This window comes from Tachyglossus aculeatus, chromosome X1 (assembly GCF_015852505.1).
Source record: "Tachyglossus aculeatus isolate mTacAcu1 chromosome X1, mTacAcu1.pri, whole genome shotgun sequence".
In the NCBI taxonomy this organism is placed as follows: Eukaryota; Metazoa; Chordata; class Mammalia; order Monotremata; family Tachyglossidae; genus Tachyglossus; species Tachyglossus aculeatus.
Window position 1 is genome coordinate 24600866 of NC_052101.1, and position 17847 is coordinate 24618712.

The following is a 17847-nucleotide window of genomic DNA, read 5'->3' on the forward strand; positions in this document are numbered from 1 at the left end:
GGGAATTAGTACATAGCACTTGATAAATGCCATATTTAATAAGTGAAGGGGCTTTGCCTAGAAATGTGACAGAGTATGTTCCAAACTGTAGCATTTTTATCATAGGTGCACTGTATTTTTATGGACATGGAGTGGAAACGTACAAGAGATTCTCTCTCAAAGACAGACTCATGGATGCATTCTTTCCATTAGCAATGTTGTGTTTGAACCAAAGAGCATCTCTGCTAGCTTTCTCTCCTATGCAGTGCACTTATAGATAGGGAGATACACTATCCACATGGATTGTTAGAAACTGGGGAGCTAGAAAGCCCTTCCAGAGGTGCTGTCATCCCTCTCTGGCAACTAGGCAGGTTTGTCCCCTTTCCAAGTCCAGGGAGTAGGGGTCTCCATGAAAGTAAAGCCCCTCATCAGCCCTCCTCCTCAGTGTCAGAGTGTCACATATGGCCCCACAGCTCTCTCAGGATGTGTTATTTGGGCTCTGATAGTGAAGGTTCCTCCCAACTCTGTGGCAGTTTCAAATCCCACTTGGGGCATCTGGACTCCATCCGGACTTCTGAGGACTCCTCACTTCCGTGAAATCCATCAGAATCCTGGTTGGGGTTCCTCAGTTCTGTGAGGGGTATCACTGATCAGGGAGCCGCGCCCAACCTACGTCAGCTCCCTCATTGTCCCCTAAACCTGCGGTCTTCCTAAACTGTACCAGGACTCAATGGTTCCAAAGAATTCATTCAAGGCCCTAGGCTGTCTGTAGCAGATTCTATAAGCAGGAAAGAGGCAGGATAAAAATACAATTCTGAAATCTGTCAGGTCTCCCTTTAGCCCTAACTAATAATAATAATAATGATGATGACATTTGTTAAGCGCTTACTATGTGCAAAGCACTGTTCTAAGCACTGGGGAGGATACAAGGTGATCAGACTGTCCCATGTGGGGCTCACAGTCTTCATATCCATTTTACAGATGAGGTAACTGAGGCACAGAGAAGTTAAGTGACTTGCCCAAAGTCACACAGCTGACAATTGGCAGAGCTGGGATTTGAACCCATGATCTCTGACTCCCAAGCCCGTGCTCTTTCCATTGAGCCACGCTGCTTCTAGTCCTGGGTTAAATACTCCCCCAAGTCTTCAGCTAAGAGAAGTGGTGGTTACTGACATTGATATGGGGCTTGTCAGGGTACAGTGGAAGAGTAGGAGTAATAGTAACAATATTTACTAAATGCTTACTGTGTGCAGAGTGCTTTACTAAGCTCTGAGAGAGAATTCACATATAGGAATTAGACATGGCCCCTGTCCCTCAGGGTGGTGGGGGGCTCACAATCTAAAAAGAGGATTGATGCGAGCAAAGAATATGGTAAAGTGAAGGACTGTAACCTAGTAGAAAGAGTACTGGCCTGGGAGTCGGGAGATCTGGGTTCGAATCCCAGCTCCGCTGCTTGCCTGTTGTGAAACTTTGGCAAGTCACTTGACTTCTCTTTGCTTCAGTTTCCTGATGCGTAAAATGAGGACTCCTTACGTGTTCTAACCCTCCCTCTTAGACTCTGAACCCCATGTAGTACAGGAACTGTGTCCAACCAGATTAACTTGCATTTTTCCCGGCGATTAGTACACTCCTTGGCACATAGCATATAACAAATGGCACAATTATTATTATTATTATTACTACTATTATTATTAAAATGGGGTGCTTTGGGGGCAGTCTGGCTGTGGAGAATGCAGGCCGTATATGCAGAGTTGGATAGCATTGAATTTTAATACTATATTTTTCCTTTCTCTTTAGAACTCTTCATGGAAATGACATTTCCAGTGTTCCTGAGGGCTCATTTAATGACCTGACATCCCTTTCCCACCTGTAAGTAGCCTCAAACTTGGCTAGTTTTTTTCTGTTTCATTTTGGGTTTTTTCCAAGTGCACTGTATGAGCTAAAGGGTTACCGTTTAGTTAATTCAAGTTTCGACAGCTATTTTGTGGTGAATCCATTTCTTCTTTGAATTCAAACTGTATTTTTGCTTAAAAGCCTTAATTTCATGTTATTGTTATTATTACATTTGCATTTAAATTTCCAGCTTTATGGTGTTTAGCACTACTTTATGCAACATCCTGAGTGGAAATAAGGGAAAATACACACAGGGTGCCTGCTCTTAGGGAACATAGAAAGGCTAATGGGTGGGGACAAGGACACAGTAGAAAATATGTTTATCAATTTCTGAAAAAGTATATAATTGCTGGGGAGGATGTGATAAATGATGTAACCAGAAAATAAGTTGTTTAGACAGGAAAGTTTTACATAGGAGCTGGGTTTTAGAGGGATTTTTAAAAACATTTTAAAGGGATGTGTTTGGCAGAGCAGAGAAGGAGTTCCAGGTGGAAGGAATGGTGTATCAAGTACTGATGAAGATAAGATTAATTTGGAAAGAACAGAGGTCACTAACTGAGGTGTAATAAGAGAAGAGATCCTCCAAGCAATGGGGATCCTTAAGCCCATTGGTCAGAATCTTAAGTCATATGGGGGCAGTAGGTGGAAGTCATGGAAAATTTGGGAAGGGGAGTGAATGGACTGGTGTTTAGAAAGATAATTTAATTCTTCTGCAGATAGAATCGACAAAATGGGTTGCTCCCCTTATATTTTTAGATTGTTCCCTGAGGTCCAGAAACTGTCTCTAATTCCCACCTGAATATTCTTTCCCAATGCTTAGGATCAGTTGATCAGTGGTATTTTTTGAACACTTGTTATAATAATAATAATAATAATAATAGCATTTATTAAGCACTTACTATGTGCAAAGCACTGTTCTAAGTGCTAGGGAGGTGACAAGGTGGTGATGATGTCCCACGGAGGGCTCACAGTCTTAATCCCCATTTTACAGATGAGGGAACTGAGGCCCAGAGAAGTGAAGTGACTTGCCCAAAGTCACACAGCTGACAATTGGAGGAGGCGGGATTTGAACCCATGACTTCTGACTCCAAAGCCCGGGCTCTTTCCACTGAGCCACGCTGTTTCCTCTACAGAGCACTGTACTAAGTGCTTGTAAAATACAACAGAATTGGTGGAAACATTCCCTGTAAGAAGATTGCAGTCTAGAAGGGGAAACGGACATCAAAATAAATTACAGAAAGATGCATCTGTGTTGCAGTGGAGAGGGTGGAGTGAATATCAAGTGCATAGGTGACACAGAAGGGAAAGGGATTAGGGAAAATGAGGGCTTAGTCAGGGAAGACCTCTTGGAGGAGATATGATTTTAATAGGGCTTTAAAAAGGGGGATAGTAGTGCTCTGTCATATTTGAAAGGGGAGGAAGTTCAGGCCAGAGAGAGGACAGGGCAAGGGGTCGGAGGCAAGACAAATGAGATTGAGGTACAGGGTACGGTGCTCTGAATACTGTAAGCAACTATTAAATACTGTCACTACTACTATTAGGGCCTGACCTCAGAGAAATCAGTAAAGAGGTTGTCGGGAAGTAGGGATGAAGTCTAGTATAAAGTCAGTGGCTGTAGGAGTGAATGGAAAGGAATGAATAAATCAGTGAAATGTTACAGAAACAATAGAAATAGTAACCATAGTTATTAAGCACTTACTATAAACACACACCACTGTACTAAGTGCTGGGAAAGAACACAGAGGTGGACATTAGACTGTTTTCTGGCCCTCAAGGGTCTCCCAACCATAAGAATATAAGTGGAGACAGGTAACTGTAGGCAAACACATAAGGAGCAATGAAAAATGAAACACATAACAACATAAAAGATAAGGACAAATGCACAAAAGAAAGGTAAAGCGAAGTCATTTGCAAGACCATCAGGAGTTAGGGAAGGAGATGGTGGGGGGAATCATCTAGGTTGGCAATCAATCAGTGGTATTTATTGAGTGCTTTCTGTGTGCCTGGCACTGTACTAAGCACTTGGGAGAGTAAAGTACAACAGAGTTGGTACCAGCTTGTAAACTCCACTAGGCAGACTGTAAGTTCCTCGAGGGCAGGGATCCTATTGACCAACTTTAATGTAGTCTCCCAGGCACTTAGTACAGTGTTCTGCACACAACGCTCAATGAATACCACTCACTGATAGATTGGTCAGAAAAAGAACTGTGCTGTCTAGTTGCAGAGCTGTAAGATAAGAGGGCATGGTTTTTACGGCTAAGAACATCTGTGCTGACAACATTTAGCAGCACCAGCACAGGAACAGAGTAAGTGGACATTGAGGTTGATTTGAGCCTAGAGGTTGTCAAGCCAGGTGAGTTAGAGGGATGGGGTCAGTGAGTCAGAGGAACTGGAAAGGAAAGTGAGAGCTGCTTGTGAGTTAAGGAAATGGGACTGGACGAGATAACCAGGATTAAGCAATTGAATGTCTGAGAGGGTTTTCACCATTGAACTTGGAGAGAACAGCCAGTGTTCCTGTGAGTTTGGAGGTGTAGCAGCAGCTCATGATGCCAAGTATAGTGTGTTCCTGTTGGTGACTAGTTGACAGGGGAAGGACTTAGAGGCCTGCAGGGTAGTGAAGAGACAGAAATCAAGGGGCTTCTTGGTCCAAAGGATGATAATAATTGGAGTATTTGTTAAGCGCTTACTATGTGCCAGGCACTGTATTAAGCACTGGGGTAGATACAAGCGAGTAGGGTTGAACACAATCCGTGTCCCATGTGGGGCTCACAGTCTCAATCCCCATTTTACAGATGAGGTAACTGAAACACAGAGCAGTTAAGTGCCCAAGTTCGACACAGCCGGCATCACCATGGATGTTGCCAAGGACAGAGAGTGATTGGGTGGAGGGGAAAAATATAAGGAAATAGTTGCACAAATAAGACTTAGAAGAAAAGATGCAATTTTAGCTTCGAATAATTGCAGCCTTTTTATATCTATGACCCAGAACCTTGGAGTCTCTGTGGTTTTTAACAGTACACAAAACTCTAAGTTAAGGTGGAACTGGCAGTTGCTTCATAAGTCTCCTTTAACTCTCAAAACCTCCTCCCAAGTCCTCTCTGCTCCCTAAAAATGTAATTACTTTATCTCAGACCCAAAGTAAATTTTGAAAAGAATTACATCAAATGTTGTTAGGTGTTTCTGAATTACGTGATCCGAAAAAAAATACAAGTATACCTTGTTGAAGTTTTTGCTGCAGGATTATCTCGCTGGTGCCTTTAACAAGCAGAATGATCCAGTAAGAAGATTTCAAGCGGGTAGTGAGCTTTGTAGATTCACAAGCTTAAGGGAAAATGAAAAGGCCTTGCAATAAGTGACATTACATTAGTGGGGTAGAGGCAGGATTGCCTGGTGAATGGAGGACCAATTTGAGAATCAAAATCTGGATGCTTGATTTGACCCTACCCCCAATGTGCTATGGGATCATGCTAGCATCTCTTAACTTCTGTGGGCTTCAGTATCCCCATAATGGAGGCCGTGATCCCAGTGAGATAATGATGATTGTGAGAGTGATTTGTAGAAAAGGAGTCTTAAAGATATGTGGGGTTATCATGATTGTTATAATGAGAACATGAAAAACTCATTGGAAGTACAAAATTCAGGTTCTTGAAGCAACCTGAATCCTCCTTTGTGCTCATAAATATGACAAGCAGGAATTTCCGAGGAAAGAGATGAGTACAGGTTGGCAAAGCTGAATATCACTTCAATTAATAGTGATAATGTTGGTATTTATTAAGCACTTCCTATGTCCCAGACACTGTGATTATCTCTGGGATAAATACAAAATAATCAGATCGGGCACAGTCCCAGAGAGAGGGAGAACAAGTGTTCTATCCCCACCTTATGGATAAGGAAACCGAGGCACAGGAAAGGTAAGTGATTTGCCCAAAGTCTCACAGTAGACAAGTGGCAAAGCCAGGACTAGAACTCTGGTCTTCTGAACTCCCGGTACTGTGTTCTTTCCATGAGGGTACATTGCCTCTGATTTACAGCTTCAGCTTGTTATAAATGCCTTGGAGCAGGCTATATTCCCCTCAGGGAGCTGAGGAGTTATAAGTCAGTATGAGGGCCCTAAAATATTGTAGAACCCCTCTGATGCTGGAGGAGCCTGTGAGGAATGACAAGGGCTTGATGGGTTGATTTTAGCTTTCATTGTGGTGAGGTTTGCCACAGACCTGACAGAAGAGAAGTGAAGAAGGGACTGGAGAGGCTCACCCTGCCCTTCGGAGAGAATTGCAGTTCTGATTCCCTCCCTCCTGAGTGGGGAATAAATTACTAAACATAGAACTTGGGGTTCTCGTCACACACACACACTCACACACACCCCACCACCACCACCACCGCCCCCCCCCCAATCCCAACATCCACCTCAGACCTGTCTAGGGAACTGTCTGCCCTTTCCCGTGTTTTCTTCCCCCTCACTCCCAACCCACAAGAATAGACTTCAAACTGTAAGTGACAGGCTGTGGGCCCAGCCTTCACTTTCCTGCTAAAATCCCAAGATTTTTCTCCTGCCCACCCTGACACTTAAGAAATTTGCTGTCCAAAATTCAACAAATATATCTATCCCAGAGCTTAACACAATGCTTGACACATATTAAACATTTAACAAATGCCACAATTACCAGAATTTAAAGTGTGCTGAATCTTTCCTAAAGGAAAAAGGCAACTTGCTTGAGCCTTGCCTTTCTTTCAACCCAAGAAGGGGGGTTTGCTTACTGCAGCCCCCTAAAGTGTTTCAGGACTTAGAACAATGGGGAACTGAACTGAGAATTATGATAATAATCATAATGATAATAATTGAGGTATTTGTTAAATGTTTACTATGTGCTAACACTGAACACTGGGGTAGATACAAGATAATCAGATTGGACACAGTTCCTGTCTCACACCATGATTAATCAATCAATCAATCAATCGTATTTATTGAGCACTTACTGTGTGCAGAGCACTGTACTAAGCACTTGGGAAGTACAAGTGGGCAACATATAGAAACAGTCCCTACCCAACATTGGGCTCACAGTCTAGAAGGGGGAGACAGAGAGGAAAACCAAACATATTAATAAAATAAATAGAACAGATATGTACAAGTAAAATAAATAAATAAATAGAGTAATAAATATGTACAAACATATACATATATACAGGTGCTGTAGGGAAGGGAAGGAGGTAAGATGGGGGGATGGAGGGGGGACAAGGGGGAGAGGAAGAAAGGGGCTCAGTCTGGGAAGGCCTCCTGGAGGAGGTGAGCTCTCAGTAGGGCCTTGAAGGGAGGAAGAGAGCTAGCTTGGCGGATGGGAAGAGGGAGGGCATTCCAGGCCAGGAAGATGACGTGGGCCGGGGGTCGATGGCGGGACAGGCGAGAACGAGGCACGGTGAGGAGATTAGTGGCAGAGGAGCGGAGGGTGCGGGCTGGGCTGTAGAAGGAGAGAAGGGAGGTGAGGTAGGAGGGGGCGAGGTGATGGAGAGCCTTGAAGCTGAGGGTGAGGAGTTTCTGCCTGATGCGCAGATTGATTGGTAGCCACTGGAGATTTTTGAGGAGGGAAGTAACATGCCCAGAGCGTTTCTAGACAAAGACAATCCGGGCAGCAGCATGAAGTATGGATTGAAGTGGGGAGAGACACGAGGATGGGAGATCAGAGAGAAGGCTGATGCAGTAGTCCAGACGGGATAGGATGAGAGTTTGAACTAGCAGGGTAGCGGTTTGGATGGAGAGGAAAGGGCGGATCTTGGCAAGTGCTCTGACTCTCAGGCCCATCCTTTTTCCACTAGGCCAAGCTGCTTCACACATGGGGTTCATTGTCTAAGCAGGAGGGAAAACAGGTATTGAATTCCAATTTTATAGATGAGGAAACTGACACACAGAGAGGTTAACTGACTTGTCCAAGGTCACACAGCAGGCAGGTGACACAGCTGGGATTCTTTCCACTAGACCTCACAGTGACTTTGGAAAGGAGTTTTTCTTCTCATGTGCCTATGCCAACGACACAAAAAATCTGCCTCTGGGAAGCTGCCAAGTCCAGGACTTGGGACATTGGGCTGCCCTGGGGATGGCGGTGACCTGGTGGAACGCTGAAGCCACTAACTCTATTCATCCAAATAGCCAACTGGTCTATGGTGGCCCTTTTGCTTTGAGGGGCTGCCAACTACTGTCCCTTACAAGGGCAAGCCTTGCAGATTTCCCATGAAGCATAAGCATCCCATTTGTCAGACATAAAACTAAAAGCCAGTGCTCTATTTGGATGATTGGGTGCTCCTACGCAGGTGAGCTCTCAGGCAGGTGCATCTGTACAAACATACACACCTGTGACACTGCCAGATCCTTTGAATCTCCATCACTTCCATGAAAACAAATCAGCAGCACACTGTCTTTCCGAAAACTGTCTGAGGGCAAAGCTATCTTCAGAGACAGGAAGGCTGACACTTCTTTCATGTGCAAATGAAAGCTTTGATTCCTGACAGATTCCTTTTATCTCCATTAATGTCACTCTCCCCAGTGTCCATGATGATTCCTCTCTGGCTCTGGGGCAGGGCATAGGGTGGCCCAGGTCCCTTCTAAGGGCTTTAGTGTTATCTCTCTCCCAGACATCCAATTGGATGAATACTGCCAAGACCTGACCTGGACATCTCCCTGCAGTAGAGCCATGGGGCCCTATCAAGACATGATAGGTTTCCATGATGATTTCTAAACTCTATGTTTTCTGGCTTGAGTTTTCAGAGCCAGAGTGGGAGGTTGCCCAGGAAATATTAGAGGCCATTAAGATGAGTAGTAACCAGTCTGTTGCTGGATACAGAGAAGCAGCGTGGCGTAATGGATAGATCAAGGGCCTGGGACTCAGAAGATCATGGGTTCTAATCCCAGCTCTGCCATTTTTCTGCTGTGTAACCTTGGCAAGTCAATTCACTTCTCTGTGCCTCAGTTACCTCCTCTGTAAAATGGGGATTGAGACTGTGAGCCTGATATGGGACAAGTACTGTGTCCAACCCAATTTGCTTGTATCCACCCCAGCAGTTAGTACAATGCCTGGCACATAGTAAGCCCCCATCTCACTACCCAGAATAATAATTATGTTATTTGGTAAGTGCATACTATGTGCCAGGCACTGTACTAAGCACTGGGGTGGGTACAGGTTTATGTCCCCATACCTTCATTTCTATTTATTAGCCACTTCTCTCAGAAGATCATGGGTTCTAACCCCAGCTCTGCCACTTTTCTGCTGTGTAACTTTGGGCAAAATCACTTCTCTGTGCCTCAGTTACCTCACCTATAAAATGGGGATTGAGACTGTGAGCCCCACGTGGGACAGACACTGTCCAACCTGATTTTCCTGTACCCACCCCAGCGCTTAGTACAGTCCCTGGCCCATAGTATGTGCCTAACAAATACCGAACAAATACCGTAATTATTATTCTGGGTAGTGAGATGGGAGCATGGAGGGCTTTTGTCTGGACTTGTTTTGGCCACTGGGGACTGGCCATTTGGGCAAACTGCTGTGGAGGGAATTAGGGTGTTTGGCTCCCCAGAATAAGAAATCCCAGCAAGGCTTAATCCATACTAATAGTTTTAAGAAGTGAAATTACTAAGTAGTAGTTCTCCTCTTTAGTCTTCTCCCAGTGATCCCAGTCCCAACCTGAAAATAATCTGCTGAGTCCAGAATCTCCAACACTGGCACTTGAGAGTAACAGGGAAGAGTGGAGTGCATTGTCAAGAGACAGATAGGTCACTTCACTGTCAGGGAGGTGGGAGAAGTTCAGTGTTTTTCCTTTATTCTTAGATTAGGTCTCCCTCTGTCCCAAAACAGAGTGGTGTAGGAGCTAGCTTGGGCTCCACACTTGTCTAACGCCAGATGGGACTGTGAGTCGAGGAAGTAGAGCCTTTGTTGGAGTCTTTCTCCACTCCCATCCACCTTGGACATTGCTCGGAACTCACTGCAGAGGTGAAAAGGTGTTGTATTGTTGGGCTCTCTGTTCCTTAGTTCTGTACCCTAAGAGGGAGCAGTCACTGTCCAGAGAAGGGACAGAGAAGGGCCCATAACCCCTCTAGCAAAAATGGTTAAGTGTTGGGGCTTTAATATTTGTCTCCTGTCCTGGCCAGGAGAGACAAACTGTTGCTAAGGCCTAGTATGCCATCTGTAACTTAGAGACCACAGCCCAGCAGACAGGGGCATTTGGTGGACTCATGTGTTATTGGAGGTCAAAAAAGTTTGAAGTCCCTGGGTACCCCAAAGTGACGTGAAGCTCAACCTAGTGTCTTAATAGAATAGGGCAATATCATGTAGTCTGAGAGCAATCATGAGAGTGATCAGAAAGAATACCACGGGTGGTCTGAATCCTCATTTGGCCCAAACCAGTGGCAGCACTCCACTCCCCACACAGTCCCTGAAACGGGTAGGTCAGCTCCTCACCAAGACACCAAGGAAAATTGATATTAAAATCAGGCATCAGTGGGGCATATAAACAGGTAAAGCCCTAATCCCATTGCCCCTGCTGTGTTTACCTGGAGTTCTGTTCCATTCCCAGGTGCCTGGGGAATAAAAAGGAAGCTTGTCCTTCCTGGCCATATATAGATCTCCATCTTCTCCCTGTTTCTGGTGAGCTGCACTGTGAGTTATTCTGAGAAGGGAGAGATCCCAATGTCCAAGGCTTCTAAAGTAGCTGACTTTGTGGCTGGACTTTCAACATCAGAATGTTTCGCTGCAATAGCCGAGTCCATGGCAGGAAGTATAACCAGAGGAAGAGCTCCCATTTAGACCATAGAATTCTTCCTCTTTTAGGATGACCCTGCCCCTCTGGCTCTTTGGCCTCTCCAGAAAGAATCCATGCCTGCTGACATGTTCTCTCATTGTCTGAGAGGCTCACCTTTAGGGACAGGACCTCCAGCTCCCACCGCCCCCCCCACCAGTCTTATCTAGCCTCACGTACCCCCAATGTTAATATTTTAGATTTTGGTGTACCTTTATTTCTAAGAACTCAGAATTGCTACACTTTAATTTCAACTCCTCCCCTGTGATTTATGGGGGAGGAGGAATTAAGATCCTCATTTTACAGATGGAGAGACTGAAACACAGAGAGGTCAGTTGTCTTACCCCAGGTTTTCTGACTCCCAGTTCAGAGCAGCCAGGACTGTCTCTACAAGAAGCAGAGTGGACTAGTGGAAAGACCACAGGCCTGGGAGTCAGCTCCGTTGCTTATCTGCAGTGTCACTTTGGGCAAGTCACTCAACTTCTCTGTGCCTCAGCTTCCTCACCTGTGAAACAGGAATAAGACATCTGTTCTTCCTATCTCTTATACTGTGATCCCCATGTGGGACAGGGACTGTGTCTGATCTGATCATCTCATATCTACCCCGGCATTTAGTACAGTGCCTGGCACACAGTAAGCACTTCACAGAGCACCACAGTTATTAAGTGTGTTTGTTCTCCTAATTTTCAAGTTGAGACATTTTAAGTTAAGCCTCTGCCCTATTGAGTGTGTGTGGTCTGCCCCTCATTTTGCCTCCTCAGGGCCCTGGGGACCAATCCCTTGCACTGTGACTGCAGCCTGCGCTGGCTCTCGGAGTGGGTGAAGGCGGGCTACAAGGAGCCGGGCATCGCCCGCTGCAGCGGGCCTGAAGATATGGCTGACAGACTGCTGCTGACCACCCCCACCCACCGCTTCCAGTGTAAAGGTAGGAAGGGGGTCCCCCCCTCCTTCCCCTTCCTCTCTCCCCATCTCCATCCTGAAGCTCCTCCTTCTGAGGCTCCTCCTTCCCCTGAATGAGATCCCCTCTACCATGATTCTCCTGGGGAACAGGCTCCAGGCTGATGGGGATACATCCCCCCTGCACTTTGTATATATCTGTAATTCCATTTATTTATATTGATGCCTGTTTGTTTACTTGTTTTGTTGTCTGTCTACCCCCTTCTAGACTGTAAGTCCATGTGGGCAGGGATTGTGTCACTCTCTTGCTGTATTGTATAGCGTGGCTCATTGGAAAGAGCCCGGGCTTTGGAGTCAGAGGTCGGGGGTTCAAATCCTGGCTCTGCCAACTGTCAGCTGTGTGGCTTTGGGCAAGTCATTTAACTTCTCTGGGCCTCAGTTACCTCATCTCTAAAATGGGGATTAAGACTGTGAGCCCCCCGTGGGACAATCTGATCAACTTGTAACCTCCCCAGTGCTTAGAACAGTGCTTTGCACATAGTAAGTGCTTAATAAATGCCATCATCATTATTATTATTACTTTCCAAGTGCTTAGTACAGTGCTCTGCACACAGTAAGCGCTCAATAAATATGGTTAAATGAATGAAACTCAATAGATTTGGTCTCTGACGTCTGTGTCCTGCCCTCTTCACGGACACCCCATTTCCAGAGAGCTTGAGACAGAGACCTCTCCTTTTAGAGAGAAGCCTGTGCTGAGTGTGAGGGCTCCTGTGGGCTTTCTCTCCTGAGTTTGGATCTTGTGGCCATAAAGCCAGGTGCCTTTGCTTGAGCTGATGGTGAGTGGGGACTTGTCTCTTTGGATGTGGTTCTGTGCCAAGTGACTTGGACTCAGCAAGGAATACCAGGACAGTGCCGCCAGCCTAGCAGGAGAGAGCGGAAAGCCCAAGCCAGGGGAAGAAGGAAGCAGGCAGTGGGGCTAGCAGATGGAGTCAAGGGCCTAGGGCCTCCCTGAGCATGAAAGGCTGCACAGTGTTTCTAATTACGGTGCATTGTTTGCAGATTAGCCCAGAAATCAGATCAGACTAATTACTGTAATTGATTTGACTGCAGAAGTGTTTTCAATGATTTCCCACTGTGATTATTTCATCATTGGGCAGCCAAATTAATGGAAACTTTAATGTGGATGAATATGTTTCCTTGGAATTCCAGTCTGCTTTTCTAGGCTCTGGCTGGGTCCCGGGACCACAGCTGGGAGAGGGCTTGAAGATGGGGAGAGAGAGGGGGACCGTGATGCTTTTATATCTTTTCCCTTTAACTTCCCAGGCCCAGTGGACATCAGCATTGCAGCCAAATGTGACCCTTGCCTCTCTGGCCCATGCAAGAATAACGGCACCTGCAACAAGGACCCTGTGGAGCTGTACCGCTGCACCTGCCCCTATGGCTTCAAGGTACAACACTTGGCCTGGCTCCTAAGGAGCCCACTTTGCAGAACCGACTCCCAAGAAACCATGGTCATGGGAAAGAGGGCACATGAATAATCGTATAATCCGATAATCTAAACACTTTTAACCTCGTCTTCCACCAGGCCTTTCACCAGAGCCCTCATCAGTTTTTCCCCTCCTTTCTTTTCCCCTCCCCTTTGTAAAGATCAAGTAGAAGGGAAAAGAAAAAGAAGGCAGGGTCCACACACAATCAATAAATCAATCAATGGTATTTACTGGGGGCTTACTGTGTGCAGAGTGCTGTACTAAGCACTTAAGAGAGTACAGTATAATGAAGTTGGTAGACACGCTCCCTGCCCCCTACATGATCACTCCCTTGGAACATCAGGACTGGAGTTCTGTTGTTGTTATTTCGCTGTGATCCGGGGTGACACCGAGATGCTTTCACATTCTTCCTGGGTTCCAAGGCCCCTGAATTCATCCTGCTAGATTGTTCACCCCTTCAGAATTAGCACCTTATAGGAACAAATGACACTTGTGTCCCTCTGAGAATCTCTCAACATTTTTCTGCCATGACTTTCATCCAGGGGCCTGGACGTAATTAGGCAGAGACCCATTCCCTTTCCACCACAGGCCCATTTTACAGAATGGAAAACTGAGATAAGAAGCTGTTTTAGCCACATGGTGATAATAAGACTACTTGGCAGGCTATGCAGGCCAGATTTTTCACCTTGCATTCTCTTCTTCCCCATTCTTCTCCCTTCTTCCTTCTCTTCCTCATCCTTCTCCCTCCCCCGTCCTTCTTTTCCTTTTCTTCTTTCTCATCCTCCTTCTCTCCCCCTTCTCCTTCCTCCTCTTCCTCATCCATCTTACCCTCCGCCTCCCTTCCCCTTCTCCTCCTCCTCTCTCCCCTTACTCCTTCTCTCAGTTCCATTCATTCATCCAATCAATCATAATTATTGAGCACATACAGTGTGAGAGCACTGTACTAAGTGCTTGGAAAGTACAATTCATCAATAGAGACAATCCCTGCCCACAACTGGGTCACAGTCTAGAGGGCGGGAGACAGACATCAAAACAAGTGAACAGGCAACAATATAAATAGAACTATAGATATATACATATATGAGCCCACTGTTGGGTAGGGACTGTCTCCATATGTTGCCAACTTGTGCTTCCCAAGCACTTAGTACAGTGCTCTGCACACAGTAAGCGCTCAATAAATACGATTGATGATGATGATGATAAATGCTGTGGGGCGGGGGGGAGCAAAGAGAGTGAGTCACGGTGATGCGGAAGGTCATCCTCCTCCTCTCTCCTCTTTTCCTTCAATTGATCTGTCTCCTCATCCTTCTCCTCTTCCTCCTCTTCTTTCCCTCCTCCTCTTCCTCCTCCTCTTCTTCCTCCTCCTGTCCTCCCCATTAGTCAGGGCTCCCATGGAGAACTTCACCCGACCCAACTGTCTTTGTTCCTTCAGGCCCTGGCCGGTAGTCTGGCTTTTCAGAGAGCACACTCCCTCAGAGGCGAGAGCTACTCGCCAGCAGCTTAGAAATATTGATGTGTAAGTAGTGCTTGGGGGAAAGAAAGAGCTGGACTTAATAAGTGCTCAAGTACCGTGGGCCAAAATACAGCCTGACAGGCTCAAATGCAAACCATATGAGGAAGTCTCCCCCAGGCTGTTCTCCACCAGAGAGATTCATGCTAATTCAATAACAATACCTGGCTTCCTTCTCACTGTCCAGTACCAAGCAAGTCTGCCCATCTGGAAGCCATTTCCCAAACCTGGATAAATTGCCCTCAGCCTGCCCTCTAAGCATTTCTTTTCCTTTGTTTGATGGCAGCTTGGGGGGCAAATCGCCTATGGAAGAGAAAGTAGTTGGTGAGGGGTGTGGGGAAGAGAGGAGGAAGTTGCATATTCCAGCTTAAGTACTAAGCCATGGAACTGGCCTAGTCTCTGGGCCCAGTGCCTAGAAAATACCCTTCCCTCAAGTGAGAAGTCATGGGCAAGGTGGCCCAACCTCCCAATCCCCCTGCTTCCCTCAGCATCCCTGAGAGGAGAGGTGAGACCGCCCATCTCATCCCAGAGCACTGAGACTTCTCCCACTGGATGCTGGGAATTCCAGTCCTCTCCTGAATTGCCCTAGTTTTCATTCTCTTGCCTCTCCTCTGACCCCAAAACCCAGTTCGTAGCATTCTCCTCTGTCCCCAAAGCCCAGCATATTAGCATTCATGCACCAAGGGTGTGAGAACCAGAGTACTGTTAAATTCTCCCTTCCCTGAGAAGGTCAGGGGGAGGGCCACTGCCAGTTCTTCCTCTGCCAACCCCCATCTGTGTGCCCCATGCTGAGTGATGAATGATAAACCGGAGAGGAAATCTGGCCTCAGATTAGTACAGTGCTAAGCGCTTAGTACAGTGCTCTGCACATAGTAAGCGCTCAATAAATACGATTGATGATGATGAAGACAGTAGCGTGAGTTTGGAGGCCGTGGATGGTGTCAGAGTGCCACCTACGGGACCTTAGAGGAGGAACAGGCTTGGAGATGTGATTTCGGCCTCTGTTCTCCTACCAAACGGGGCAGCCGTTCAGTTTTCACTTTAGGGCCCCCGACATCCAGTTCTGAGCTCTGTGCCCAGGGCTTCAGGGGACACAACTAGAGCAGCGGCAGCAACAACATGGAGCAACTCCACTTGGAGGCTACTGACTGGAGGAGCTGCCTCAGACTGAAGCAGAGGTAATTCACCAGAAATCAGTTCCCCAAGCCGCTCTCCTGCTGTCTGTCTTCTGGAGAAATGGGCCCGTGGGGCCTTATCAGCTTTTTGCTTCTGACTCTTTGCCCCCGACTTGTGGTTTTTCTCCATTCAAAGCAGGAGACGGAGAAGTAGCTGATCCCTGGGCTCAGCACTGACAAATTCCCTGCTGCAAGAAGCAGTTCCCAGAGTGAAGACATGCCCTGTGAGGTTTGGGCAGAGCTAGAGTCCAGCTCCCAGTCATCAGCATTGTGTCCCTTCCGCCCCCCCATCCCCCCCAAAAAACACACACATACACACACACACACACACACACACACACTTTCTCTCTCTCTTTCTTTCTCTCTTTCTCTCTTTCTCTCTCTCTTTCTCTCTCTCTCTCTCCAGTGGGGGTGGAGGGGGAGAAAGCACAAAAAAAGCTCATGTCTGACTGAACTCACATGCCTTCCTTAAGAATTATTGCTTCCTGCAGAGGAAAGGACCTGCCTTGGAATCTGTCTTCTACTTCCCTCTCTGCTCTGCAGGTCAAAACCCCTTTCCTTCACTGTTCTGGGGAACAGGCCTTTTCACTTGAAACACACAGAAGTCAATAAGGGGATGTTGCCATAGCCTGGTCTCCTACCCCCAAACACCTAGGCACTTGCTCCACCTACAGTCCTTTGCCCCACAGCACTTATGTATAGTAATAATTGTGGTATTTGATAAGCTCTTACTCTGTGCCAGGCACTGTACTTTAGTGCTGGGGTGGTTACAAGCCAATCAGGTTGGAAAGGGTCCCTGTCCCACATGGGGCTCACAGTCTCAATCCCCATTTTACAGATAAGGGATCTGAGGCCCAGAGAAGTGAAGTGACTCACCCAAGGTCACACAGCAGAGAAGTGGCAGAGCGGGGATTAGAATCCTTGACCTTCTGATTCCCAGGCTCGTGCTCTATCCATTGCACCGGGTTTTATCTTTAAACTCGTTTGCTTCCTGCTCTTGTATTTGATTTGAATGTCTATCTCCTCAGCTAAATGGAAAAGTTCTGAGAGGGTGGAGATCTTTTTTTACTGGCTCTACTGTACTATCCCAACTGCTTAGTACAGTGATAGCTCACAGTAAAACAATCACTGATTGACAGGGCAAGAGGGCAGATCAGAGTGCAAAATCATTCTAGCTACTCCTTCCTTCCATCAAAGAAGAGGGGAATACCTTGATCTGGATGCCAGTGGCAGATCAGGTCTCAGGGTTGCCTACCAAGTGCTGTGTTTCAAACCAGGAGGACTGCTCTGGTCCCTTTATCAGTTACCAACTGAACTAACAGAACTGCTCTCCATTGATCAAGAAGAGAAAATATAAGAATTAGCTTCTCAAATCTCAGGGCCATTTCTCTCAGATCAGATTCTGAGCAGACCTGGCAGGAGAGTGATTCACAAAAAAAGTGGTTTTATGTTTTCAAAAATATATTCTTTTGGAGCTAAATCCCTGAAAATTGCTCCTTCTCTGATGTCCCATCCTCCACACCTAGGTTAGGTCTGAGCATTCTGTCCCTACAAGGGTACTATTGAAATGCTGACCCTCTCAGTCACCTGTTAGACTTGGTTTAGTCCCATGTCAGTTTGAGCTGAGACAATTTCACCTCTGTTCCTAAGGCCCCTGGCTTGAGTTATTCTCCAGAGCAGAGGGACTGACTAAGGCAGCAATTCAGCAAAGTTGTTGGACTGTACCATGTTGGTGGCTATTGACTGTGACATCTCATAATTGCTGTCCAACTTCCATAACCAGCTGACATATCATTTCCATAACACTTCCGATCCAGGTACCAAAATAGACAGTGACACTACCAGAGTACCGGAGGGAGGAAGCATTTATTTGAGCTCACTAGAGGCATTTTGAGATGATTTCTGAATAATTTAAAGGGACAGAATCAATTGGTGGTTCCCAGTTTATATTAAGATTCTTTCCCACAGCTTGTTTTCTCTGATGACCTGGACCTGTGTCCCCACGTTCATTGGCAGAGCCCAAGCCTGTCTTTAGTAATCACTAAGATGACCAGAGGAATATCAGAGAGCAGTATTCCAGCCTCATTGGGCCACAAACAAAAGCAGTTCCTTCTGGGAGGACTTC

General features: G+C 46.3%; 1 protein-coding gene across 1 annotated transcript in view; it reads left to right on the forward strand.

The window, feature by feature from the left end:
• Positions 1-17847, forward strand: part of SLIT3 (slit guidance ligand 3) — a 625600-nt gene that overhangs the window by 567909 nt on the left and 39844 nt on the right. The window contains exons 25-27 of the mRNA XM_038771676.1: positions 1777-1848; positions 11415-11578; positions 12874-12998. Coding sequence (XP_038627604.1) covers positions 1777-1848; positions 11415-11578; positions 12874-12998 — 361 coding nt within the window. The remainder of the gene's footprint in view (positions 1-1776; positions 1849-11414; positions 11579-12873; positions 12999-17847) is intronic.